Genomic DNA, 27,378 nt, shown 5'->3' with positions numbered 1-27,378 from the left:
AGCTGGTTTATCTGACAGTCAGCACATAGACAAATGCAAATCTATTGTCATCTCCTTGTACAATGCTCAAATCCAAGTGGATCAAGGACTCCAAATAAAACCAGATGCATGGAACCTAATAGAAGAGAAAGTGGGTAAGAGCCATGAACATATGGGCACCAGGGAAAATTTCTGAAACAGAACACCAATGGACTATGCTCTAAGATCAACAATTGACAAATGAGACCTCATGAAATTAAAAAGCTTCTGTAAGGCAAAGGACACTGTTAATAGGACAAAACAGCAATGAACAGATTGGGAAAAATCTTTACCAACCCTACATCTGATAGAGGGCTAATATCTAATATATATATAAAGAACTTAAGAAGTTAGACTCCAGAGAGCCAAATAATCCTACTAAAAATGGGGGTACAGAGCTAAATAAAGAATACTCAACTGAGGGATATCAAATGGATGAGAAGCACCTAAAGAAATGTTCAAAATCCAAAGTCATCAGGGAAATGCAAATTAAAACAACCCTGAGATTTCACTTAGCACCAGCAGAATGGTTAAAAGTCTCAGGTGACACCAGATGCTGGTAAGGACGTGGAGTAAAAGGAACATTCTTCTATTGTCTATGGAATTGCCAAGCTAGTACAACCACTATGAAAATCATTCTGGTAGTTCTACATAAAATTGGGCATAACACTACCTGAAGACCCAGTATACCACTCCTGGGCATATACCTAAAAGATACCCCAACATATAAGAAGGACACATGCTCCACTATGTTCATAGCAGCCTTATTTATAATAAGCAGAAGCTGGAAAGAATCCAGATGTCCTTCAACAGAGAAATGGATACAGAAAATAGGGTACACTTACTCAGTGGAGTACTACTCAAGTATTAAAAACAATGACTTCATGAAATTCTTAGAGAAATCGATCAAACTAAAAAATATCCTGAGTGATGTAACCAGTCACTAAAGAACACACATGATATACACTAACTAATAAGTTAATATTATCCCAAAGATCAAAAGACCCAAGAATCAATTTATAGACCATATAAAGAAGAAGGAAGATCAAAATGTGGATGCTTCAGTCCCTCTTTAGAAGAGGGAACAAAATACTCACAGGAGGAAATACAGTGACAAAGAATGGAGACTGAAGGAAAGACAATTCAGAGACTGTACCACCTGGGGATTCATCCCTTAGACAGCCACCAATCCCAATCACTATTGCAGATGCCAAAAAGTTCTTGCTGACTGGAGCCTGATATGGATGTTTCCTGAGAAGCACTGCCACAGCCTTACTGATACAAATGAGGATGTTTGCAGCTAACCAAAGGACTGAGCATGGGGACACCTATGGAAAAGTTAGAGAAAGGACTGAAGGAGCTGAAAGGATTTGCATCCTCATAGAAAGAACAACAGGATCAACTTCTGAGACCCTTCAGAGCTCCCAGGGACTAAACCACCAACCAAAGAGAGCACATGGAGGGACCCATAGCTCTAGCTGCATATATAGCAGAGGTTGGCCTTGTTTGGCATCAATAGGAGGAAAAGCCCTTGGTCCTGTTAAGACTCTTTTCTCCCAGTGTAGGGGAATGCCAGGGTCGTGAGGTGAGAGTGGGTGGGTGGGAGATGGAGCATACTCATAGAAACGGAAGAGGGAGCATGGGAGATGGAGAAGTGAGAAATGGGATAACATTTGCTATGCAAATACAAAAACTACCCAATAACAAATGCAAAAATTAATACAAAGAATGGAAAATTTCATGAAACTGAAAAGTTGTGAAGAAGTGATCTATTACAGCCAGTTATTTTCAGTCTATTAATAAAATAATATGAGGATAAGTAAAATTTTATGCCATTTTGTTTTTGAAATATGTTTCTGATTACATTGTTATCCATTTAGTGCAAAGCATGTTGCCCCTTGTGTTTTATCACTATTTGACTTTCTGATGTGAACTTAGATCTTCTGTATAATACTTTGGATAGGATTCTTTTTTTTTTTTTTGTTACAAATTTCTTTTTTTTTTTTATTAACTTGAGTATTTCTTATATACATTTCGAGTGTTATTCCCTTTCCCGGTTTCCGGGCAAACATCCCCCTCCCCCCTCCCCTTCCTTATGGGTGTTCCCCTCCCAACCCTCCCACCATTGCCGCCCTCCCCCCATAGACTAGTTCACTGGGGGTTCAGTCTTAGCAGGACCCAGGGCTTCCCCTTCCACTGGTGCTCTTACTAGTATATTCATTGCTACCTATGGGGTCAGAGTCCAGGGTCAGTCCATGTATAGTCTTTAGGTAGTGGCTTAGTCCCTGGAAGCTCTGGTTGCTTGGCATTGTTGTACTTTTGGGGTCTCGAGCCCCTTCAAGCTCTTCCAGTTCTTTCTCTGATTCCTTCAATAGGGGACCTATTCTCAGTTCAGTGGTTTGCTGCTGGCATTCGCCTCTGTATTTGCTGTATTCTGGCTGTGTCTCTCAGGAGCGATCTACATCCGGCTTCTGTCGGTCTGCACTTCTTTGCTTCATCCATCTAGTCCAATTGGGTGGCTGTATATGTATGGGCCAAATGTGGGACAGGCTCTGAATGGGTGTTCCTTCAGTCTCTGTTTTAATCTTTGCCTCTCCCTTCCCTGCCAAGGGTATTCTTTTTCCTCATTTAAAGAAGGAGTGAAGCATTCACATTTTGATCATCCGTCTTGAGTTTCGTTTGTTCTAGGGATCTAGGGTAATTCAAGCATTTGGGCTAATAGCCACTTATCAATGAGTGCATACCATGTATGTCTTTCTGTGATTGGGTTAGTTCACTCAGGATGATATTTTCCAGTTCCAACCATTTGCCTACGAATTTCATAAACTCGTTGTTTTTGATAGCTGAGTAATATTCCATTGTGTAGATGTACCACATTTTCTGTATCCATTCCTCTGTTGAAGGGCATCTGGGTTCTTTCCATTTTCTGGCTATTATAAATAAGGCTGCGATGAAGATAGTGGAGCACGTGTCTCTTTTATATGTTGAGGCATCTTTTGGGTATATGCCCAAGAGAGGTATAGCTGGATCCTCAGGCAGTTCAATGTCCAATTTTCTGAGGAACCTCCAGACTGATTTCCAGAATGGTTTTAGCAGTCTGCAATCCCACCAACAATGGAGGAGTGTTCCTCTTTCTCCACATCCTCGCCAGCATCTGCTGTCACCTGAGTTTTTGATCTTAGCCAATCGCACTGGTGTGAGGTGAAATCTCAGGGTTGTTTTGATTTGCATTTCCCTTATGACTAAAGATGTTGAACATTTCTTTAGGTGTTTCTCAGCCATTCGGCATTCCTCAGCTGTGAATTCTTTGTTTAGCTCTGAACCCCATTTTTTAATAGGGTTATTTGTTTCCCTGCGGTCTAACTTCTTGAGTTCTTTGTATATTTTGGATATAAGGCCTCTATCTGTTGTAGGGTTGGTAAAGATCTTTTCCCAATCTGTTGGTTGCCGTTTTGTCCTAACCACAGTGTCCTTTGCCTTACAGAAGCTTTGCAGTTTTATGAGATCCCATTTGTCAATTCTTGATCTTAGAGCATAAGCCATTGGTGTTTTGTTCAGGAAATTTTTTCCAGTGCCCATGTGTTCCAGATGCTTCCCTAGTTTTTCTTCTATTAGTTTGAGTGTGTCTGGTTTGATGTGGAGGTCCTTGATCCACTTGGACTTAAGCTTTGTACAGGGTGATAAGCATGGATCGATCTGCATTCTTCTACATGTTGCCCTCCAGTTGAACCAGCACCATTTGCTGAAAATGCTATCTTTTTTCCATTGGATGGTTTTGGCTCCTTTGTCAAAAATCAAGTGACCATATGTGTGTGGGTTCATTTCTGGGTCTTCAATTCTATTCCATTGGTCTATCTGTCTGTCTCTGTACCAATACCATGCAGTTTTTATCACTATTGCTCTGTAATACTGCTTGAGTTCAGGGATAGTGATTCCCCCTGAAGTCCTTTTATTGTTGAGGATAGCTTTAGCTATCCTGGGTTTTTTGTTATTCCAGATGAATTTGCAAATTGTTCTGTCTAACTCTTTGAAGAATTGGATTGGTATTTTGATGGGGATTGCATTGAATCTGTAGATTGCTTTTGGTAAAATGGCCATTTTTACTATATTAATCCTGCCAATCCATGAGCATGGGAGATCTTTCCATCTTCTGAGGTCTTCTTCAATTTCTTTCTTCAGTGTCTTGAAGTTCTTATTGTACAGATCTTTTACTTGCTTGGTTAAAGTCACACCGAGGTACTTTATATTATTTGGGTCTATTATGAAGGGTGTCGTTTCCCTAATTTCTTTCTCGGCTTGTTTCTCTTTTGTATAGAGGAAGGCAACTGATTTATTTGAGTTAATTTTATACCCAGCCACTTTGCTGAAGTTGTTTATCAGCTTTAGTAGTTCTCTGGTGGAACTTTTGGGATCACTTAAATATACTATCATATCATCTGCAAATAGTGATATTTTGACCTCTTCTTTTCCGATCTGTATCCCTTTGATCTCCTTTTGTTGTCTGATTGCTCTGGCTAGAACTTCAAGAACTATATTGAATAAGTAGGGAGAGAGTGGGCAGCCTTGTCTAGTCCCTGATTTTAGTGGGATTGCTTCAAGTTTCTCTCCATTTAGTTTAATGTTAGCAACTGGTTTGCTGTATATGGCTTTTACTATGTTTAGGTATGGGCCTTGAATTCCTATTCTTTCCAGGACTTTTATCATGAAGGGGTGTTGAATTTTGTCAAATGCTTTCTCAGCATCTAATGAAATGATCATGTGGTTCTGTTCTTTCAGTTTGTTTATATAATGGATCACGTTGATGGTTTTCCGTATATTAAACCATCCCTGCATGCCTGGGATGAAGCCTACTTGATCATGGTGGATGATTGTTTTGATGTGCTCTTGAATTCGGTTTGCCAGAATTTTATTGAGTATTTTTGCGTCGATATTCATAAGGGAAATTGGTATGAAGTTCTCTTTCTTTGTTGTGTCTTTGTGTGGTTTAGGTATAAGAGTAATTGTAGCTTCGTAGAAGGAATTTGGTAGGGCTCCATCTGTTTCAATTTTGTGGAATAGTTTGGATAATATTGGTATGAGGTCTTCTATGAAGGTTTGATAGAATTCTGCACTAAACCCATCTGGACCTGGGCTCTTTTTGGTTGGGAGACCTTTAATGACTGCTTCTATTTCCTTAGGAGTTATGGGGTTGTTTAACTGGTTTATCTGTTCCTGATTTAACTTTGATACCTGGTATCTGTCTAGGAAATTGTCCATTTCCTGAAGATTTTCAAATTTTGTTGAATATAGGTTTTTATAGTAAGATCTGATGATTTTTTGAATTTCCTCTGAATCTGTGGTTATGTCTCCCTTTTCATTTCTGATTTTGTTAATTTGGACGCACTCTCTGTGTCCTCTCGTTAGTCTGGCTAAGGGTTTATCTATCTTGTTGATTTTCTCAAAGAACCAACTTTTGGTCCTGTTGATTCTTTCTATGGTCCTTTTTGTTTCTACTTGGTTGATTTCAGCTCTGAGTTTGATTATTTCCTGCCTTCTACTCCTCCTGGGTGTATTTGCTTCTTTTTGTTCTAGAGCTTTTAGGTGTGCTGTCAAGGTGCTGACATATGCTCTTTCCTGTTTCTTTCTGCAGGCACTCAACGCTATGAGTTTTCCTCTTAGCACAGCTTTCATTGTGTCCCATAAGTTTGAGTATGTTGTATCTTCATTTTCATTAAATTCTAAAAAGTTTTTAATTTCTTTCTTTATTTCTTCCTTGACCAGGTTATCATTGAGTAGAGCATTGTTCAATTTCCACGTATATGTGGGCATTCTTCCCTTATTGTTATTGAAGACCAGTTTTAGGCCGTGGTGGTCCGATAGCACGCATGGGATTATTTCTATCTTTTTGTACCTGTTGAGGCCCGTTTTTTGACCAATTATATGGTCAATTTTGGAGAAAGTACCATGAGGAGCTGAGAAGAAGTTATATCCTTTTGCTTTAGGATAGAATGTTCTATAAATATCCGTTAAGTCCATTTGGCTCATGACTTCTCTTAGTCTGTCGACATCACTGTTTAATTTCTGTTTCCATGATCTGTCCATTGATGAGAGTGGGGTGTTAAAATCTCCCACTATTATTGTGTGAGGTGCAATGTGTGTTTTGAGCTTTAGTAAGGTTTCTTTTACGTATGTAGGTGCCCTTGTATTTGGGGCATAGATATTTAGGATTGAGAGTTCATCTTGGTTGATTTTTCCTTTGATGAATATGAAGTGTCCTTCCTTATCTTTTTTGATGACTTTTAGTTGGAAATTGATTTTATTTGATATTAGAATGGCTACTCCATGCTTCTTCTGACCATTTGCTTGGAAAGTTGTTTTCCAGCCTTTCACTCTGAGGTAGTGTCTGTCTTTGTCTCTGAGGTGTGTTTCCTGTAGGCAGCAGAATGCAGGGTCCTCGTTGCGTATCCAGTTTGTTAATCTATGTCTTTTTATTGGGGAGTTGAGGCCATTGATATTGAGAGATATTAAGGAATAGTGATTATTGTTTCCCTTTATATTCATATTTGGATGTGAGGTTATGTTTGTGTGCTTTCATTCTCTTTGTTTTGTTGCCAAGACGATTAGTTTCTTGCTTCTTCTAGGGTATAGCTTGCCTCCTTATGTTGGGCTTTACCATTTATTATCCTTTGTAGTGCTGGATTTGTAGAAAGATATTGTGTAAATTTGGTTTTGTCATGGAATATCTTGGTTTCTCCATCAATGTTAATTGAGAGTTTTGCTGGATACAGTAACCTGGGCTGGCATTTTTGTTCTCTTAGGGTCTGTATGACATCAGTCCAGGATCTTCTGGCCTTCATAGTTTCTGGCGAGAAGTCTGGTGTGATTCTGATAGGTCTCCCTTTATATGTTACTTGACCTTTTTCCCTTACTGCTTTTAATATTCTTTCTTTATTTTGTGCGTTTGGTGTTTTGACTATTATGTGACGGGAGGTGTTTCTTTTCTGGTCCAATCTATTTGGAGTTCTGTAGGCTTCTTGTATGCCTATGGGTATCTCTTTTTTTAGGTTAGGGAAGTTTTCTTCTATGATTTTGTTGAAGATATTTACTGGTCCTTTGAGCTGGGAGTCTTCACTCTCTTCTATACCTATTATCCTTAGGTTTGATCTTCTCATTGAGTCCTGGATTTCCTGTATGTTTTGGACCAGTAGCTTTTTCCGCTTTACATTATCTTTGACAGTTGAGTCAATGATTTCTATGGAATCTTCTGCTCCTGAGATTCTCTCTTCCATCTCTTGTATTCTGTTGGTGAAGCTCGTATCTACAGCTCCTTGTCTCTTCTTTTGGTTTTCTATATCCAGGGTTGTTTCCATGTGCTCTTTCTTGATTGCTTCTATTTCCATTTTAATTCCTTCATCTGTTTGATTGTGTTGTCCTGGAATTCTTTCAGGGATTTTTGCCATTCCTCTCTGTAGGCTTCTACTTGTTTATTAATGATTTCCTGTGTTTCCCTAAGTGTGTTCATGTCTTTCTTGAAGTCCTCCAGCATCATGATCAAATATGATTTTGAAACTAGATCTTGCTTTTCTGATGTGTTTGGATATTCCATGTTTGTTTTGGTGGGAGAATTGGGCTCCGATGATGGCATGTAGTCTTGGTTTCTGTTGCTTGGGTTCCTGCGCTTGCCTCTCGCCATCAGATTATCTCTAGTGTTACTTTGTTCTGCTATTTCTGACAGTGGCTAGACTGACCTATAAGCCTGTGTGTCAGGAGTGCTGTAGACCTCTTTTCCTCTCTTTCAGTCAGTTATGGGGACAGTGTGTTCTGCTTTCGGGCGTGTAGTTTTTCCTCTCTACAGGTCTTCAGCTGTTCCTGTGGGCCTGTGTCTTGAGTTCACCAGGCAGCTTTCTTGCAGCAGAAAATTTGGTCTTACCTATGGTCCCGAGGCTCAGGTTCGCTCGTGGGGTGCTGCCTAGGGGCTCTCTGTAGTGGCAGCAACCAGGAAGACCTGTGCCGCCCCTTCCGGGAGCTTCAGTGCACCAGGGTTCCAGATGGTCTTTGGCTTTTTCCTCTGGCGTCCGAGATGTGTGTGCAGGGAGCAGTCTCTTCTGGTTTCCCAGGCTTGTCTGCCTTTCTGAAGGTTTAGCTCTCCCTCCCACGGGATTTGGGTGCAGAGAACTGTTTATCCGGTCTGTTTCTTTCAGGATCCGGCGGTGTCTCAGGCGCAGAAGTCCTGCCGCTCCTGGGCCCTCCCCCACGGGAGCCCAGAGGCCTTATACAGTTTCCTCTTGGGCCAGGGATGTGGGCAGGGGTGAGCAGTGTTGGTGGTCTCTTCCGCTCTGCAGCCTCAGGAGTGCCCACCTGACCAGGCGGTTGGGTCTCTCTCTCACCGGGTCTGGGAGCAGAGAGCTGCTGCAGGCCGGGATCCGCGGGTGTGGGACTTCCGGTAAACACAGACCGTGCCGGGTCCTAGAGAAATTCTGCTTCCGTGTGTCCCAAGCTCACCAGGCAGCTTTCTTGCAGCAGAAAATTTGGTCTTACCTGTGGTCCCGAGGCTCAGGTTCGCTCGTGGGGTGCTGCCCAGGGGCTCTCTGCAGCGGCAGCAACCAGGAAGACCAGGATTCTTAATAATACAATACTCGTTGCTTTCTTTGCCTCTCTGAGCATTCTTTGTTAACTTTCATTATGCTAGTACCATGCTCTTCAGAGTTTTAAAGATGAGAGAGTAGTTCTGAGACAGAAGAGCTCATATTCCTAGTGTATGTATATTTTAATATTTACATGCATGATAGGTCCCTCTTTACATTTCATTATAGACCACAGTTGATTCTTCTATAAGGCTGGGTAACCCAGACTTTGTTCTCACTAGAATATGACCCTCTTACTAAGATATTCACTTGAGTTTAATGCTATTCTTTCGCTTAGTGGTTGTGGACAGAAATTCAGGGAGATAAAACCGTATCCTTATATCTTAGTGGCTTAAGTAAGAGTCACATCCAGGGGCTTCTTAATAGCTTCAAAAAATTTGTTGAGACAGCGGCTTCACCCGAGTGTGTCATTTCCCATATTACTAATACCTTCAGCAATGTAGAGAGTTAGAGATATGATGAATAGGAAACATAAAACTATAAGGGTGATTCAAGTTCAGAGATGATGCTAAACACTTCACATGTGTAAAGAAGTCTCAGACACAAAATGTGAGTAGTATTGCCCACCACAATTTACGTTTTCAACCCTATCTGTTCACGGGATTGAACCAGAGTGTGTTCAGTGACAAAAGAGGTCAGACATCCACATGTGGGAAAGGAAACTGGAATCTTGTAGTGAGTGTAGAAGAAATTGTGACTTGGCAATACCAATAGCAACATTTTTAAGAGAGATGTGAAATAGTAATAGTCCTTTTCACAAATAATTTCACAGCTGCTGCTCTGGGGGGGTTTTTGTCTCACTTCCTCCATGATGTGCATCACTGTGATTAATATCAATATTACTATCGTAAGACTGACAGAAGTAGTCGGCCTCATCATCCATCTGCAGATTAGTGATGGTCAGTGAGGCTGAGTTAGAGGAGCTGTCGATGGAGCCCGAGAACCGATCAGACACTTCAGATGGTCTTTGATCATCAGCATAGATCACATTGATGGGGGGTCTTCCCAAGTGTTGCTGGTACCAGCTCACATAGCTATCTCCAATGTCACCACTGCTGCGCTCACAGGGAATGGTGATAGTGCTTCTTAAAGATCCTGACACGGACTTTGGTTGAGTCAGCGTGAACTGGCCATATGATCCTGTAAGAAGAAAATAATAATAGTCAGTAAAACAAGGCAACCCCGTTCACAGGGAAGACTATGAACGAACATCCCTGCGACGAACACAGTTACTTTCCGTGGATTCCGTAAACATACTCACCTGTGATGTGATGAAAGAAGACAAGGAGCAGTGGAGTCCAAGTCATGGTGAAATCGTCTGGATTCAGCTTCCTGAGTTCAATGGACAAGTGATAACTAGGCTCCCATTCTTACCCTTATATGTCTCTGGATTTCAACTGCAGGTTGACTTCATGCAAATACCCTCTTCCTGGGGATGTTCAAGCTGCTCCTTTATTTCAGACTGGGTTTGATTGAGAAATGGAGAAACTGCACATGAGGAGGACGTAGCTCCACCAAGTGGCCAGACAGAAAATTCTGAACATGGATGGGAAACTACAGAGAAGCTGGGGAGTACTGGGTAGCTTCTTGGCCATATTGTAACCATTTCCTGTTATCTAGGATGCGACTGCTAGGTCCCTATACCAATAATGAAACCATTTGCAAAGTTTCATATCCCCTATCTTGCCTCGGATTGAAACATAAATTGCCCTTTAATATAGTTCTGAAAATTTTTCAACAAACACAGTGGGTAACCCAGTTCACTTTTACATAGAAAATCAATACCTGGTTGAGGGACATACTCTTATTTTTTAGAAGTCCAATAACTTTATTGTGGTCATATTTAGGTAAGAATTTGTTAGAGGACTGGAGTTCAATGGGTCTCAGCATTTAAGAGTTCTTTCTGTTCCTGCAGAGGACATGAGTTTGGTTCCTAACACCCATGTCAGACAGCTCAGAACTTGCTATAATTATAGCTCTAGGGGATCATATGTCCTATTCTAGCCCCTCAAAACCCAGGCTCTTTTCCTCTTTTGCTTACACACACACACACACACACACACACACACACACACACACAAATAACTTTTTAAAAAAATTCTTTAAAAGAATCAAGTTTAAAAAGTAGCTTCAATATACCTGCCATAAAAAAATGGAAAATGTATCTGTGGCTAATGAGAAATTTGGGAGAAAAAGAAAATTCTTCTTGTAACTGGTAAAAATTAATCTGAAAGGTTGGCCTACAATACTGTATAAGGAAAATAATATGTTAGTACTTCGTAATTGTGATTTTGGTACTGTTATAAATCATAAGGCAAATAGATATGTGATATGATAGACATCTGATACAGAATCCCTGTGGGGTTTACAGACTATAAGTTGAGAGACACTACTATTTTAATTAATAATCAGTATAAGGATAAATATGCCACAGGTTATGTTGCCATATGTTAAAATGCATGTGACAGAATCAACTTGAATTTCTGGGCAGCACAGAAACATCTGGTTATCTAATCACTGAGCAGTAAACAAGAGTTTTCTTCTTTGTTGCCATTCCTTTTTCATGGGTATGATAGTTGTCTAGGGAATTGCTTAGTGCATTTGCCCTTACAAAGTACTAACAAAATAACTTTATAACATGGGGGTCAAAAAATATAAGGAACTCTGTTAAACAGTTATAGAATTATGAAGGATGAGAGAGAACTACTGACTTAACAGTTGGCATAGATAATTTTATCATTGAATATTATAATGACAGATAACAGAAAATCTTCAGGATGGTCATATGTAAAATGAATGCACTTTTGATCAAAATAAAATGGTAAAACAAAATATCTGTCATTCACATTCTTGCAGGAAAACCAAAAAGAACAAAAGCATGCATGAATGTTTAAATCTGAAAGTAAACATTCATTCAAGGCCACCATCATCACTGTGAAATGCTATCCGTTTATGTATCTTATCGACAAAAAATGATAGTCTATTGTGAAAACAGCAAAGATTTTAATGGTAGAAACAAAAGAAAATGACACAAGTATATTTTATATTGAAAGCATTTTCTCATATAATATATTGTACTTACATTTATTTCTCCTTTCCTGTCTTCCATTAGACAACAAATAGGCATCTGAAAAATAATAATTAAATAAAATATAATTAGATAAAACAATATAAAATAAAATAGGAAAAACAAGCAAGTGAGAAGAATGCTTGAAGAAAAAGCACAAGAAATGCATATACATGCAGAGACTCAAGCAACCCAGTAATCCAATAAAAATATAAAACCGGATTAACATGAGACTGAGACAAAGAACCTCTAAAGATGTTATTAAGTTCATTTTGTGTTGCTGATCTAACGCTGGGCATGTAGCATTTTCTTAACTATGATTTATATAACAGGTTTGCTTCTAGGTCAACAAATATTTTATTAGCAAGGTGTGGTATGTTGGAGACAGTTTCTGGGTTATTTGTGGGGTGATGTTCAATTCCTCTTTAAGCTGCAGGACCTCTTCAGCTACAAGTTGCTACTGTCTCTTCAAGGTCATTTATACATCAATCCTGTTGTTTCTAGAAAGCCTTGATTCCTTGATGTCCTCCAACCCCTCATCTCTTACACTCCTTTCCCCTCCTATTTTGCCAAAGGATTAGCTTTTTTACCGTGATGATGAGGATAGGTCCTAATATTACAAGGCCTCTTACTTTCTGTGTATTTCCTGAATCCAAGTCTCTGTATTTGTTTCCATTTCTTTTTTCTTAAATAGGATACTTTTCTCATGAAGGAAGAAGAAGGATGGATATATGAGTATAGACACATATCATCAGGAGGTTTTTTTGTTGATGTGTTCCTTTAGCAGAACACCCGCATTTGGTTTTTCTCTATATCAGGTTCTAGGCAGCAAAGTAGCACTGGGCATATTATTGTATTTTATCACAGAAGTACTTACCATAGTAAGTGAGTCTTAATTAAACCAGATACCCTTTGATTATACACATAGCCTTCATTACAGTATTGCACAAACATATCTTAAAGGAAGGTCAACATTGAAGATTAAAATGTTTGTAGTTAGGGTGTTGTTTACCTCTATCCTTTCATATTGTGTAAAACTCTTCCAATACCAGGACTACTAGCTTATTAGGTGAAGGCTCTTAGCAAGCACCAGCTCTGCCTGTCATTGCCAAATGGATTACACAGGGGCTGTCCAGCAATATGGCCTTACCGTCAAGTTTTTAGGAGCAAACAATAATAGCTTTGGCAATAGCTTGGGTTGTTCAGTGTTTCCTATGGGTTCTGCTTAATCAAGAACTGGATTAAATGTAACTCAAAGTACTGGAATCTTCAGTTAGAGAAAATGGATATCCATGGGGGTTCTGTTACCTCACTTATGGCAATTTCATTTTGATCACCTCCATATATGTAAAAGTTTTAGGGAATTTTTTGTATGTGGTTTCCTTACAACACCTCAAATCACCTTTGATTTAGCTACCCTTACACATATGCCCTTGTTCTATCTCTCTTTTCCGTTCTTGCTTAAAATTTCTATACCAATTGCCAAACCCTTTAATCCATCTATAACTATCCATTTTGATTTGTCTTTTTAGGGAGAGCTTTTCTTCTCTACAAGTCCATTACTGTGGGACAAGTAAGCCATGCTATGGCAGAATGGGCCTGGATTAAGAGTGTGGTCATGATGTATGAAACCCCCCCAAAAAAATCTCATCTTGATACCAGAAAGACTAAGGGTTGATCCTCTCTTCTGTATTTGCATGTTACAGTAAATGTAACCTTTTGATTCTGATTTCCACCACAGCTATAGCCTGGTGGTCAAATTATAGTTTTATGTACCTGGGATTTATCTCCTTGAAAATGAAGCATTTGCAGCAACTCAGACCCAGACAATAATGTACATTCACCCCAAAACTTCTACCCACTCCACAAGGTATATAAAGTCCTAATTTCCTCTGAATAAGGAGGCTACAACACTGAAGCTTGCCTTAAAGAAGGCTATTTCTGATCTGACACTTAAGCCAACTGAGTTTCTGCAAACCTGCTTCACCCACAAGCACAACCTCTGTTCTTTTCATTCTGGCCCAGTATGTAACAGTGTCTGAATGCCTGGAAGGTAGATGAAGAACCTGTCCTGTACTTACTCTGTACCTGAATTCTCTGGTTTTATGGATTGTAGCTTGCATACTAATTATTTAATATCTAACCCTGGTTTGTAACTCAATACATCACGTATTCACCTTTCTTAGTCTGATTTACCTCCCCTAGCCTACTTTTCTTCCTACCTCCATCCATTTACTGAGAATTTCCACATTTCAATTTATTTTTTGTAAAGCAATATTTTTATTTTACATTGTTTAGTTTTACATTTAAAATTCAAGCACTCTAAGGTGAACAGTGATATTTTTTAATGCTTACTGATAGGAAAGAGGTATGTTATTTTACACAAAGTGACTTTCAGTGGTAAATTGCCTTCAATAACATCAATAACTACAGTAATAGCTAACAGTATGTAATAATATGTGTAGAGGTATATGTGTTGGTGAATATGGCCATGTATACACACATTGTGACCAGAAAATGACACTGAGTGCCCTTGTCTGTTGCTCTCCACCATATTCCCTTGAGACAGGGTCCTTTACTGTACCTGGAACTCATTGTGTTTTGGTTAGACTGGCAGTGCATAAATACCGATGATCTTCCTGACTCTGTGGCCCTCACCCCTTCCAGCACATTTGGTACAGACATCTTAAGTCACACTCATTTTTTTAAATGTGATTGCTAGCATTTCTAAATCAGGTTCTCAGGCTTTCACAGCAAGAGCAAACTCCCTGCCTGTAAAATTCTACTACATATCAGGCTTTCTTCATCCAATTATTTGTTCTTAGACATCTAGGAGGATGGAATTACTTGGATATTTATGACCAGTGATGCATTAAATATGGATATGCAAGAATATCTGTGATATGCTGATTAGAGGGATATATATGCAAGAGTAATATAGATGGGTATCATAGAATCTACTTTCATATTTCAGATAAACTGGTTTACATAGCAGTTGGACTAACGTACAATCCCATTAGCATGTAAAAATTTTGCTCCACCTTAATTCTCACTAGCTTTTGTTGCTGTCTCTTCAAAATACATTAATTTTCAATGTGTGTATGTCCACTAAGTGTATATGCAAGTGTTTACTGAGGCCCAAGAGGGCCTCTGATCCAAAGAATTACAAATAGTGAGAGCTGCCTACTGTGGGTCCTAAGAATGAAACCTAGGTTATCAGCGAGAGCAATCAAGGCTTTAACATCTGAGCCACCTTGTAGCCTCTTGTTTTTGTTTCTATTTTTTTTCCTTTTTTTTCATCTTTATTAACTTGGGTATTTCTTATTTACATTTTGATTGTTATTCCTTTCCCGGTTTCCAGGCCAACATCTCCCTCCCCTTCTCTATGGGTGTCCCCCCCACCCTCCCCCCATTACTGCCCTCCCCCCAACAATCATGCTCACTGGGGGTTCAGTCTTGGCAGGACCAAGGGCTTCCCCTTCCACTGGTGCTCTTACTAGGCTATTCATTGCTACCTATGATGTTGGAGCCCAGGGTCAGTCCATGTATAGTCTTTGAGAAGTGGCTTAGTCCCTGGAAGCTCTGGTTGGTTGGCATTGTTGTTCATATGGGGTCTCGAGCCCCTTCAAGCTCTTTCAATTTTTTAATGGCTGAATTATAGTCCATTGTATAAATGTGTTGTATTTTCTTTATCCATTCATGTGTTGACTGATAAGTAAATTGTTTCAAATTTCTGGATATTATAAATGGAGCACTAATAGGTAGGTAAAACTTTGTTATAGGATGTATTATGTGACCAAGACTGGTTTAGGTAGATCCTGAGGTAGATTGACTATTATCTTTCTGTGGAACAACAACAATAATTTCCATAATGGCTGTATAATTTTACATGCCCACAACAGTGGATAAATATCCTGCTTATTCCAAATCATCACCAACATAAGCTGTTACTTGTTTCACTGATTTTAGCCATTTGACATGTTTAAAATAAAACTTTGCATTTCTTTGAAGACTAAGAATGTCTCGACAATTTCCTTTTTCTCTTTCGAGAATTCTGTTTACATCTGTACCTCATTTTAAATTGGGCTATTTGTTTGTTTGATGTCAAGTTTCTTTAGTTCTTTATTTATTTTACATATCAGTTATCTATCTGGTGTGGAGTTGGTAAAAAATATTTTCGCATTCTATGGCTTTCCACTTTATCCAAATGATAGCGTCCTTGGCTTTACAGAAGATTTTCAGTTTTATGAGGTCTCAATTAGTTCTTCTTAGGGCCTTGCTATAGGAATGTGGTCAGAAAGTCTTTTCCTGTGCCAATCAGCTCAGAAATATTACCCAGTTTCTTTTCTATCAGATTCAGCATATATGGACTTATTTTGAGGTCATTGACAAATTTCAAGTACAGTTTTCTGAAAGGTGATGAATGTGGATCTGTTTGCATTTTCATCCAGTTTTGCCAGCACCATTTGTTGAAGATGATGTCTTTTTTCCAATTTCTCATTTATTTATCAAAGCTCAGATATCCATAGGTGTTCTATTTGATTCCATTAATCAGCATGTCTTGAGGCAAAAATACATTGTTTTTATGACCACTATTGTAATTAATCTTGAAATCAGTGATGGTAATCCACACAGCAGAAGATTTATCATTTAGATGTGTTTTAGTTAGTCTATTATTTTGTTTGTTTGTGATGCATATGTGTGTGTGTGTGTGTGTGTGTGTGTGTGTGTGTGTGTGTGTGTGTATGGTAAAATGTGTTCTTCCATCTTCTATGGAGAATAGTGTCGGAATTTTGATGGAGACTGCAATGAATGTGGTATCATAGTCATTTTCACTATGATAAATCTACTGCTCCATGACAATGGGAGATCTATCCATTGCCTCATATTTTCTTCAAATTATTTCCCAAATTTCATAAATGCTGATCATACACTATTTTACTTGTTTGGTTAAAATTTCCCCAAGATAATGTGTATTATTTGAGGTTACTGTGAAAAGTATGGTTTCCATGATTTCTTTGTAGCCCATTTGTTATGTGTATGTAGGAGGGTTAATGATTTTTCAGTGATGGTTTGAATCCTGCTACTTACCGAAAAATGTTTATCAGTTTTAGAAGTTTCCTGGTGAAACTCTTAGGATGTGTTGTGTAAATTTTCATATAACCTGCAAATAAATATTAATATATATTTTGCTTCCTGTTTGTATTCCCTTAATGTACTTTAACTCTCTTTAGGTAAAACTTCAAGAGCTATATTAAAAAGAATGGGAAGAGCAGGAAATCTTGCCTTGTTCTCTGTCTTAGTGAAGATGCTTTGACTTACTCTCCAATTAAGTTCATGTTCGCTGTGAGCTTAATGTACATTATCTTACAGTTTGGAGGTGTTTCCTGGGTAGATCCAGGCTGTCAAGGACTTTTATCATAAAGGAATGTAGGATTTTGTCAAAGGCCTTTTATGCATTTAATTAAATAATCATGTGGATTTGATCCTATGATCTTTTTATATGATGGGTTATATTTATTGATTACATATTGTACTGGCTGGTTTTGTGTGTCAACTTGACATACGCTAGAGTTACCCAGAGAAAGGAGCCTCAGTTGAGAAAATGCTTCCATTATCCAGTTGTAAGGCATTTTCTCATCTAGTGATCAAGGGGGAGGGCCCAGCCCATTGTGGGTGATGTGATTCCTGGCTGGTAGTCTTGGGTTCTATAAGAAAGCAAGCTGAGCAAGCTAGGGGTAGCCAGCCAATAAATAACATCATTCCATGGTCTCTGATTCAGTTCCTGTTTACTGACCAGCTTAAGTTCCAGTCCTGACTTCCTTTGGTGAAGAACAGCAATATGGAAGTGTAAGCTGAATAAACCCTCTCCTCCCCAATTTGCTTCTTGGTCATGATGTTTTGTGCAGGAATGCCTTACAACTGGAAACCCTGACTAAGACACATATGTTGAACCATCTCTGTAGTACTCAAATGTATAATATTTTCAGAGTCTCTATGCCCCTGTGAGCCTAGGTTAGTTTATTTCTGGGGTGGGGGGTTTCTTGTGGTATACTAAGACTCTCTGGCTTCAACAATCTTTCTTCCTCTTCTCCATTGGTAGCTATATCACCCTCATAGATTTCATGGAGTTTTCAAGCTTATTCCAGAGATGCTCCCCTCTTCAAGTTTTCTTTTCCAGTATTCTCTCCCTTCCTTTGATTATGGAGCATGAATGAACTTTCTGATGTGTTCTTAGATTTGGTTTGTATTTTATTTTATTCAGTATTAATTTTATTTTACCTTATATGAATATTGTTTGTTTATTTATCATCTATCTATCTATCTATCTATCTATCTATCTATCATCATCTGTCTATATTTCTATCTTTTTTCATTTGGATGGTTGTTTCTTTTCTATTTTTTTCCTCCAAGCTCCTACACTCATCTTCTCCTTCTATTCTCTCATCTACTTCTTTATTTCTCTTCTGAAATGGGCAGGATCCCAATAGATATCAAGTAGTCATGGCAAATGAAGTGGCAATAACACTGGTCATCTTCTGTCCTATTGAAACTAGACAAGGCAACCTTTAGGGCGAATGAGCCCCAAATGAATGCAACTGTGTCAGGGACAAGTCCTGTTCCCACTATGAGGTGTTCTACAAGAAGAACAAGCTATACAACAGTAACATATAACATATATGCAAAGTACCATATGGATTCTGAGGGTGGAATTTCAGTTTCTGTGAGTCCATGTGAGCATAGGTTCATTGATCATGAAAACACAGATGCTAGCCCAGGGTACTATACCCAGCAAAACTATCAGTTACGATAGAGGGAAAAACAATATAGACAATGAATTTAAATAATATCTTTCTAACAATTGAGCCCTACAAAGAATAATAGAAGGAAAATTCCAACAAAAGAAGGAAAACTATATCCAAGTATAAGCAAGAAATGTATCTGACTGCAAACCCCAAATAAGAGAAACACACGAGGATAATTCTTCCTCTAACAACAAAAATAACAGGAAGCAGCAATCATTGATCCTTAATATCTCTCAAAGTCAATGGCCTCAATTTCATAATAAAAAGACATGGACTATCAGGATGGATAGATGAACAAGACACAGCATTTGACAGCATGTAGGAAACACACCTCAGTGATAAAGACAGACACTAACTCAAAGTAAGGGACTGGGAAAATACTTTCCAGGAAAATGGTCCCATGAAAAAAAACTGGAGTATCCATTGTAATATACAAAAAAAATCAATTTTAACCAAAAGTAATCAAAAGAGATGAGGTAAGGACACTACATACTCATCAAAGGAAAAATCCAGTGAGAGGAACTCTTAATTCTGAACACCTATACCCCTAATTCAAGGGGTAAATGAAGCTTTACTAAAGCTCAAAACACACATTGAACATCACACAATAGTAGGAGACATTAACACCTCACTCTAACCAATGGACAGATCATGGAAATAAAAATTGAACAGAGACACAGTGAAACTAACAGAATCTATGAACAAAATGGACTTAACAGATATCTGCAGAACATTTCATCCTAAAACAAAAGAATATAGCTCTGTCCGAACCTCATATCACCTTCTACAAAATTTAACATATTATCATACACAAGTCAAATCCCAAGCAAGACAATAAGATTAAAATATTCCTATGTACATTGATGAGAGTGGAGTGTTCAAGATCAAACTAATCATAGAATTGATCATAAAACAGGCCTCAACAGATACGAGAAGATTGAAATAAGCCATACAACCTATCAGATGACCACAGACTAAGTGGTCTTCAATAACAACCAAAACAACAGAAAGCCTACATGGAAACTGAACAGTGGACTACTTAATGATAACTTGATCAAGGAAGAAATAAAGAAATTAAAGACTTTTTAGAATTTAATAAAATTCAAGGCCCAACATACCAAAACCTTTGGGATACAATGAAAACAGTACTTAGAGGAAAACTTATAGCTCTGAGTGCCTCCAAAAAGAAATTGGACAGAGTACACACTAACAGCTTGACAGCACACCTAAGAACTCTAGAACAGAAAAAAAAAACAAATTCAAAAAATAATCAAACTCCAAGTTGAAATCAACCAAATAGAAACAAATACAAAAAATCAACAAAGCCAGGAGCTAGTTCTTGGAGAAAATCAAGAAGACAGATAAACCCTTAGGCAGATTAACCAGAGAGCATGGAGAAAGTATCCAAATTAATGAAATCAGAAATGAAAAGGGGAAACATAACAACAGAAACTGAGGAAATTAAAAAAAATCATCAGATCCTACTACAAAACCCTATACTCAACAAAACTGAAAAATCTGGAATAAATGGACAATTTTCTAGACAGATAGTGTATACCAAAGTTAAATCAGAATCAGATAAATGATCAAAACAGTCCCATAACCCATAAAAAATAGAAGTAGTTATTAAAAGTCTACCACCCCCCCCCACAAAAAAAGCCTAGAACCAGATGGGTTTAAGTGCAGAATTATAGCAGACCTTCAAAGAAGACCTAATACCAATACTCTTCAAACTATTTCACAAAATAGAAACAGAATGAACACTAACCAATTCCTTCTATGAAGTACACTTAAACCTAAAACACACAAAGACTCAACAAAGAGAACTTCAGACCAATTTTCTTTATGGATATCGATGCAAAAATACTCAATAAATTTCTCACAAATGGAATCCAAGAACACATCGAAACAAACATCATTCATGATCAAGTAGGCTTCGCTCCAGGGATATAGGGATGGTTCAATATACTGAAATCCATCAACATTCTCCACTATATAAACAAACTCAAAGATAAAAGCACATGATCATCTCATTAGATGCTGAGAAAGCAGTTGACAAAATCTAACACCCCTTCATGATAAAAGTCTTGGAAAGATCAAGAACCCAAGGCCCATGCCTAAACATAGTAAAAGAAATACACAGCAAATCAGTAGCAAACATCAAACTAAATGGAGAGAAACTTCTACTAAATCTAAATCTAAGAAATTCTACTAAAACCAGAGACTAGATAGACATGGCTGCTCACTCTCTTCCTATCTATTCAATACAGCACTGGAAGTCTCAGCCACAGCACTTAGACAACAAAAGAGGTCAAAGGAATACACATTATAAAAGAAGTAGTCAAAATATCACTATTTGCAGATGATATGATAGTACATTCCACCAGGGAACTCCTAAGCCTGATAAACAACTTCAGCAAAGTGCCTGGATATAAAATTAACTCTAATAAATCAGCCTTCCACTACTAAAAGGATAAACAGGTTGAGAAAGAAATTAGGAAAATGACATCCTTCACAATAGTAACAAATAGTATAAAATACATTGGTGTAATAATAACCAACAAAGTGAAAGATCTGTATGACAAAAAAATTTAAGTCTCTGAAGAAAGAAATTGAAGATGTAAGAAGATGGAAAGACCTCCCATGCTCATAGATTCGCAGGAATAATATAGTAAAAATAGCCATAAGCTAAAAACAGTCTAGACATTCAATGCAATCACTATCAAAATTCCAACTCAATTCTTCATAGACTTAGGAAGAGTAATTTGCAAATTCATTTTGAATGACAAAAATCCCAGGATAGCAAATACTATTCTCAATAATAAAAGAAATTCTGGGGTAATCACCATCCCTCACCGCAAGTCTGATTACAGAGCAATAGTGATAAAACTGTATGGTATTGGTACAGAGACAGGCAGGTAGATGAAGGAATAGAATTGAATACCCAGATATGAACCCACAAAACTGTGGTGACTTGAACTTCGACAAAGGAGCTAAAACCATCTAGTGGAAAAGAGACAGCATTTTCAACAAATGGTGCTGTTTCTACTGGTGGTCAACATGTAGAAAAGTGCAAATTCATCTATTCCTTTTGCTTTGTACAAAGCTCTAGTTCAGTTGGATAAAAGACCTCCACATAAAATCAGACACACTGAAACTAAAAGGGAAGTGCCTTGTACATATGAGGACAGTGGAAATTTTCCTGAAGAGAACACCAATGGCTTATCCTCTAAGATCAAGAATTGACAAATAGGACCTCATAAAATTGCAAAGCTTCTGTAAGTAACTGTCAATAGGACAAAATGGCAACCAACACTTTGGGAATTTTTTTTTTTACCAATCCTACATCCGATAGAGGACTAATGTCAAATATATACAAAGAACTCAAGAAGTTAAACTCCAGAGAATCAAATAACCATATTAAAATGGGTACAGAGCTAAAGAAAGAATTTTCATCTGAGGAATATTGAATGGCCAGGCAGTACCTAAGGAAATCTTCAGCATCCTTAGTCATCAGGGAAATACACAACAAACAACCCTGAGATTCCACCTTACACCAGTCAGAATGGCTAAAATAAAAAAAAAAAACTGAGGTGACAGCAGATGCTGATCAGAATGTGGAGAAAGAGGAACACTCTTTCATTGACTGGTGGGATTGTCAGTTGGTACAACCACTCTTGAAATCAGTATGGAGTTTCCTCAGTAAATTGGTCATAGTACTACCTGTGGACCCAGCTATACCAGTCCTGGGCATATACTGAAAAGATTTCCAAACATATAACAAGGACACATGCTGAACTATGCTCATAGCAGCTTTATTTATAAGATCCAGAAGCTGAAAACCACCCTGGTGTTCTTCAACAGAGGGATGGATACTGAAAATATGGTACATTTCCACAATTGAGTATTAAAAAGAGTGACTTTATGAAATTCTTAGGCAAGTGGATGGAACTAGAAAATATCCTGAATGGGGTAACCTGACCACAAAAGAACACACATGATATGTACTCACTGATAAATGGATATTAGCCCTCATGTTTTGAATACCCGAGATACAATTACAGACCACATGAAGCTCAAGAAGAAAGACAAAATTGTGGATGCTTCAGTATATCTTAGAAGGGGAAACAAAACACTCACAGGAGGAAATGTGGAGACAAATTGTGGAGCAGAGAATGAAGGCCATTGAAAGCTACCCCACCTGGGGATCTATCCTATACACAGACACCAGTCACAATTGCTAATGTCAAGAAGTGTTTGCTGACAGGAGCCTGATATGGATGTCTCCCAGGAGACTCTCATAGGGCCTAACAAATACAGCAGCCTCATTTACTATAGCCTGAAGCTAGAAAGAACCTAGATGTCCTCTAACAGAGGAATGGATACAGAAAAATGTGGTTCATTAACAGAATGGAATACTATTAAGCTATTGAAAACAATTACTTTATGAAATTCTTAGGCAAATGGATGAAACTAGGAAATGTCATCCTGACTGAGGTAACCCAATCACAAAAGAACACACATGATAAGTCCTTACTGGTAAATGGATATTAGCCCTCAAGCTTGGAATACCCAAGATACAATTTACAGACCACATAAAGCTCAAGAAGAAGCATAAAATTGCGGATACTTCAGTACTTCTTATAAGGAGGAACTAGGTACTCACAAGAGGAAATATAGAGACAAATTTTGGATCAGACACTTAAGGAAAGGCCACCCAGAGGCTGTCACACATGGGAATCCATCCCACATGTAGTCACCAAACCCAGTGACTATTTGGGATTCCAAGATGTGTATGCTGACTGGAGCCTGATACAGCAGTCTCCTGAGAGGCTCTGCCAGAACCTGATGAATATTGAGGCAGATCCTCACAGCCAACTATTGGACTGAGAATGGGGTCCCCAATGGAGGAGTTAGAGAAAGGACTGAAGTAACTGAGGGGGGTTGCGACACCATAGGAAGAACAATAATATCAACCAAACAGATACTCTAGAGCTCCCAGGGACTACATCACCAAACAGAGAGTACACATGGAGTGACCCATAGCTCCAGCCTCATATGTAGCAGAGGATGATCCGTGTTGGGTATCAATGGGAGGAGAGGCCCTTGGTTCTGTGAACGCTTGGTTTCCCAGTGTGGGGAAATGCCAGGGAAAGAGTCGATAGGTGGGTGGATGAAGGGGGTAGGGGATGGGATTGGGGTTTTCAGGAAAGAAAGTGGGAAAGGGGATAACATTTGAAATATAAATAAAGAAAATACTCAATAAAAGAAAAGAAAAAATACTTATGAATACAAATTTTAAACCAAATACAACTAAACTGATTAATGATTCATTCACTTGTGGTATATTCATAGAATATATTCAAGAACTACTAAGTTCTTGATAGTAAAAGATTGTAAAATCTAGTATGTGTCTAGACAGCAGACTAGCATAGTTTTTTCAGTATACAAAGTAATCTAAGAAATTGAGATTACAACCAAAATTTACCATTCTCTACTGTCCTTATAACTTTTGGGGGCATTTTTCTAGGTTTATATAATGTAAAAATTGCACCACTCTGCAAATACAAAAGCATAATTATACTGCCCATTCATTTGGTGGCTTACAAAGTATATCTCAGTAAAGCAGTTAAAATCCAGCTGTGCATCATGTAGCTAAAATCACTACCACTAAGAATGATCTCTTCTCTGAGAACCAGACACAAGGAGGAGAACTCTGGTCATCACAGTCACCCACTTTAAATGCAACCGGCTATCATGAGTGATCAGGCAGGTGGGCATGGCGGTAATATTTTTGTCTCAGTTCCTCATGCATATGGAATACTGTGTGAGCATTTGTAAAGCTGTCCCATGTTGAGCAGTAATAAGTGGCCTCATCCTCAGCTTGGAGTTCTGTCATAGTTAGGTAATACATATTGTTAAAGGGCCGAGAATGGCCAACTGTCACAAATTTGGGGACAACACCTGGAATTTCTTTATGCCAGGATGCATCATATGCTCCAACATCACCACCAGTTCCAGTACAGACTAGTGTGACTTTTTGTCCAACAGATCCAAACATCGAAGCTTCTTGACTCAGCTGAGACTCTGCCACGGACCCTGAAATAGATGAGTTGGAGAAACAATGAGGTAAATTTACTCTCAAATAGGGGGGAAATTTCTGTTTCTAATGACTCCTTAATCCTACATCTTTCTGCAAATAGTCACCTGAGCAGAGAGTAAGGAGGATAAAAAGAAGGGGTATTCTGGCCATCATGGGTGGTTTGCAGAGTGCTAGTTCCAAAGAACTAATTCTGCACAAACGCACACATACACACAAAGCAAGGGAAAACAAAACAAAGCATGCAGTTTCTCTGTACCCATGTCCCCCTAAATAGGACTGAGAAATCTCTCATGCAAATTATACCCTCTCCCAGAAGGCTTCAGCTTGCATTTTTAGTCTTTCGGTGGAGTTGGGCAGAACATACCGAATTCACACTTTTTTTTCTAGCCCCTGAGCATTAAGTTCTCCCAGAGCAGTAAATGGCTAATTTCTAAAAGAACATGTATGCAACACTCCCTATTTTCTCAGTGCAGGCCACTCAGGATTCTGGAGACACTGGTGTATAGACTAAAAGTTAAGATCCATATACAATCCTACGGTCCTACAGCCACTTGATATTTTATAAGGAGTAAAAAAGTAAACATTTGAAAAGGACAAAATCTTGAAGGGAAATTAATTTTGGTCAAACTTGCAAGATAGGTATAGAAGAATAAAAGTAGCCCCCTATTAATCAGCCTGCAAAATATCAACTCCAAATAGATCAAGCATCTCAACATTATATCTAATACTCTGAATCACCTAATGAACATAGTAGGGGATACTTATAGTTCAAGGAATACATTTTATGAACAAGACCCCAGTACCATAGACTTTAAAGGAACAAATAACAAGTGAGATCTCAAAACCGAAAAGATTCTGGAAAGCAAAGAACATTATTTGGGGGGAAAAAGGCAGCTCGTGTAATGAAAAAAGAAATCTTTCACCTCGTGTATATCTGAAAAAGGTTTGGTGTCTAGAATTCACAGTATCCTGCGATATCTAAACATGAAGAAAACAAATAACCCGATGAAAAAGTGAGGCATGGAGCTATATTTGAATTCAGGAAAGTGGCATTCAAGTTGCTTAGCATTTTAAAAATATTTATCATTCTTATTAAGATGGAAATGAAAATTATAACTGCACTGAGATTTCATCTTAAATCAGTCAAGATAGGCTGAGGTCAGAATAATAAGTGACAACTAATTCTGGTGTGAGTATGACAAAAGGGAAACCACTATTCACTGCTAGTGAGAGTATAGAAAGATGAAACCACTACATAAATCAGTACGATGACTCCTCTTAAAGTCCAAATAGTACTACTGTTTGACCTTGCTGGGTTACTCCTGGGGAATATAATGGAATGGAATACCCCACTGTAGCATTAGCTGCATATCCGCATTGATTATTGCTCTATTTATAACAGTTAGGTCCTGGACACTACCTAGATGACTAGGAGATGATGAGTGGAAAATAAGCAATGCAAAGCAAAGTTATATTTAAGCAATGAATAATTATTCTGCTCCTTAGAAGACTAAAATTATGAATTTTCATAGAAATTGATGGAACAAGAAACAATTTCTCCAAGTTAAGTAACCCAGACCTAGAAAAACAAATGCCTCATGATCAATCTCATGGGTATCCTGTCTTTGAATCTTTGAATCTGTGTGTTTAAGTTGAGTACTGTAGAAATTAAAAAAAATTAAAAAGTGAAATATATAAAGAGCCATGGAAAGAGCTTGAAGGGGCTCGAGACCCCATATGTACAACAATGCCAAGCAACCAGAGCTTCCAGGGACTAAGCCACTACCTAAAGACTATACATGGACTGATCCTGGACTCTGACCTCATAGGTAGCAATGAATATCCTAGTAAGAGCACCAGTGGAAGGGGAAGCCCTGGGTCCTGCTAAGACTGAACCCCCAGTGAACTAGACTGTTGGGGGGAGGGTGGCAATGGGGGGAGGGTTGGGAGGGGAATACCCATAAGGAAGGGGATGGGGGAGGGGGATGTTTGCCCGGAAACCGGGAAAGGGAATAACACTCGAAATGTATATAAGAAATACTCAAGTTAATAAAAAAAATAAATAAATAAAGAGCCATGGAAGGACAACTCTGAAAAGAGGTCTAATAATGATTTAGGTGGTATAAAGAGGGACTGGAGAGTAATGGAAAGAATGAGGAATGTTAGTGTGTAGAAGAAAGCAAAGAAATGTAGAGGATGGAAAATGGAGAAGGATAACTAACAAAGTCTTTTGAATCAACAAATAGAAATCTATTAAATAGGAGCATAGTAATATATATATGCAATTATGAAAAGAGTTAACTGAAACTACTATAACCTGTGAACAATGTTTGGTTGACTGCAACACATTTCTCTCCCTTAGGCTAGTTCTATACCCTGTCCACAGTTCACCAAGCAGGTTAGCATGTGGCATATCCAATATCTTGAGGTCTCCAATTCAATCAAGTCTTAATTTTTCAAAGCTTTACAAGATGACCTTTACAGGCCTCCAGGCAGACTCCCTTTGCACATATCAGGTCTTCATTCTTTTTCATCTACCGTGTTGTTTTATAATCAAAGTGGAGTGACCTGGAAGCAAGGGCTCCACATGTGCAGGTCAGCTGATCCTGCTTTTCAAAGGAAGGAACCTAGGAACAGGTATGGAAATGCTCTAGGATCTTTGGACCAGGTAGAAACTATGGTAGTAAATGTACCCTAAAACTACTTCCCTAATATGAGTAACTTATACAAACAATGAGTTATTTTACTCAATAATCTATA

The 27,378-nt window shown here is 38.4% G+C and overlaps 2 protein-coding genes and 1 gene segment (V, D, J or C); all 3 read right to left on the bottom strand.

Moving 5' to 3' along the window:
* The window catches only part of LOC148002700 (immunoglobulin lambda-1 light chain-like), a 404,510-nt gene extending 379,655 nt beyond the window's left edge, over positions 1-24,855 (bottom strand). Inside the window, exons 1-2 of one of the 2 annotated variants that reach the window (XM_087577380.1) lie at positions 24,723-24,855; positions 24,340-24,614 (exon numbers count right to left, since the gene is read on the bottom strand). In XM_087577380.1, the coding sequence (XP_087433506.1) occupies positions 24,340-24,614; positions 24,723-24,771 (324 nt within the window). In that variant the 5' untranslated portion in view covers positions 24,772-24,855. The remainder of the gene's footprint in view (positions 1-24,339; positions 24,615-24,722) is intronic. The other variant, XM_087577381.1, reaches the window with a different exon arrangement.
* Positions 1-27,378, bottom strand: part of LOC134481033 (immunoglobulin lambda-1 light chain-like) — a 422,701-nt gene that overhangs the window by 376,175 nt on the left and 19,148 nt on the right. The gene's annotated exons all lie outside the window — the stretch shown is intronic.
* LOC148002701 (immunoglobulin lambda variable 6-57-like) lies at positions 9,394-10,104 on the bottom strand. The segment is given in 2 exon segments: positions 9,394-9,782; positions 9,904-10,104. Coding segments are annotated over 2 exon segments (420 nt in total).

This window comes from Rattus norvegicus, chromosome 11 (assembly GCF_021556685.1).
Source record: "Rattus norvegicus strain SHRSP/BbbUtx chromosome 11, alternate assembly SHRSP_T2T, whole genome shotgun sequence".
Classification (NCBI taxonomy): domain Eukaryota; kingdom Metazoa; phylum Chordata; class Mammalia; order Rodentia; family Muridae; genus Rattus; species Rattus norvegicus.
Note: the sequence above shows the minus strand (reverse complement) of the source record. Positions and strands in the feature narration are given on the sequence as shown.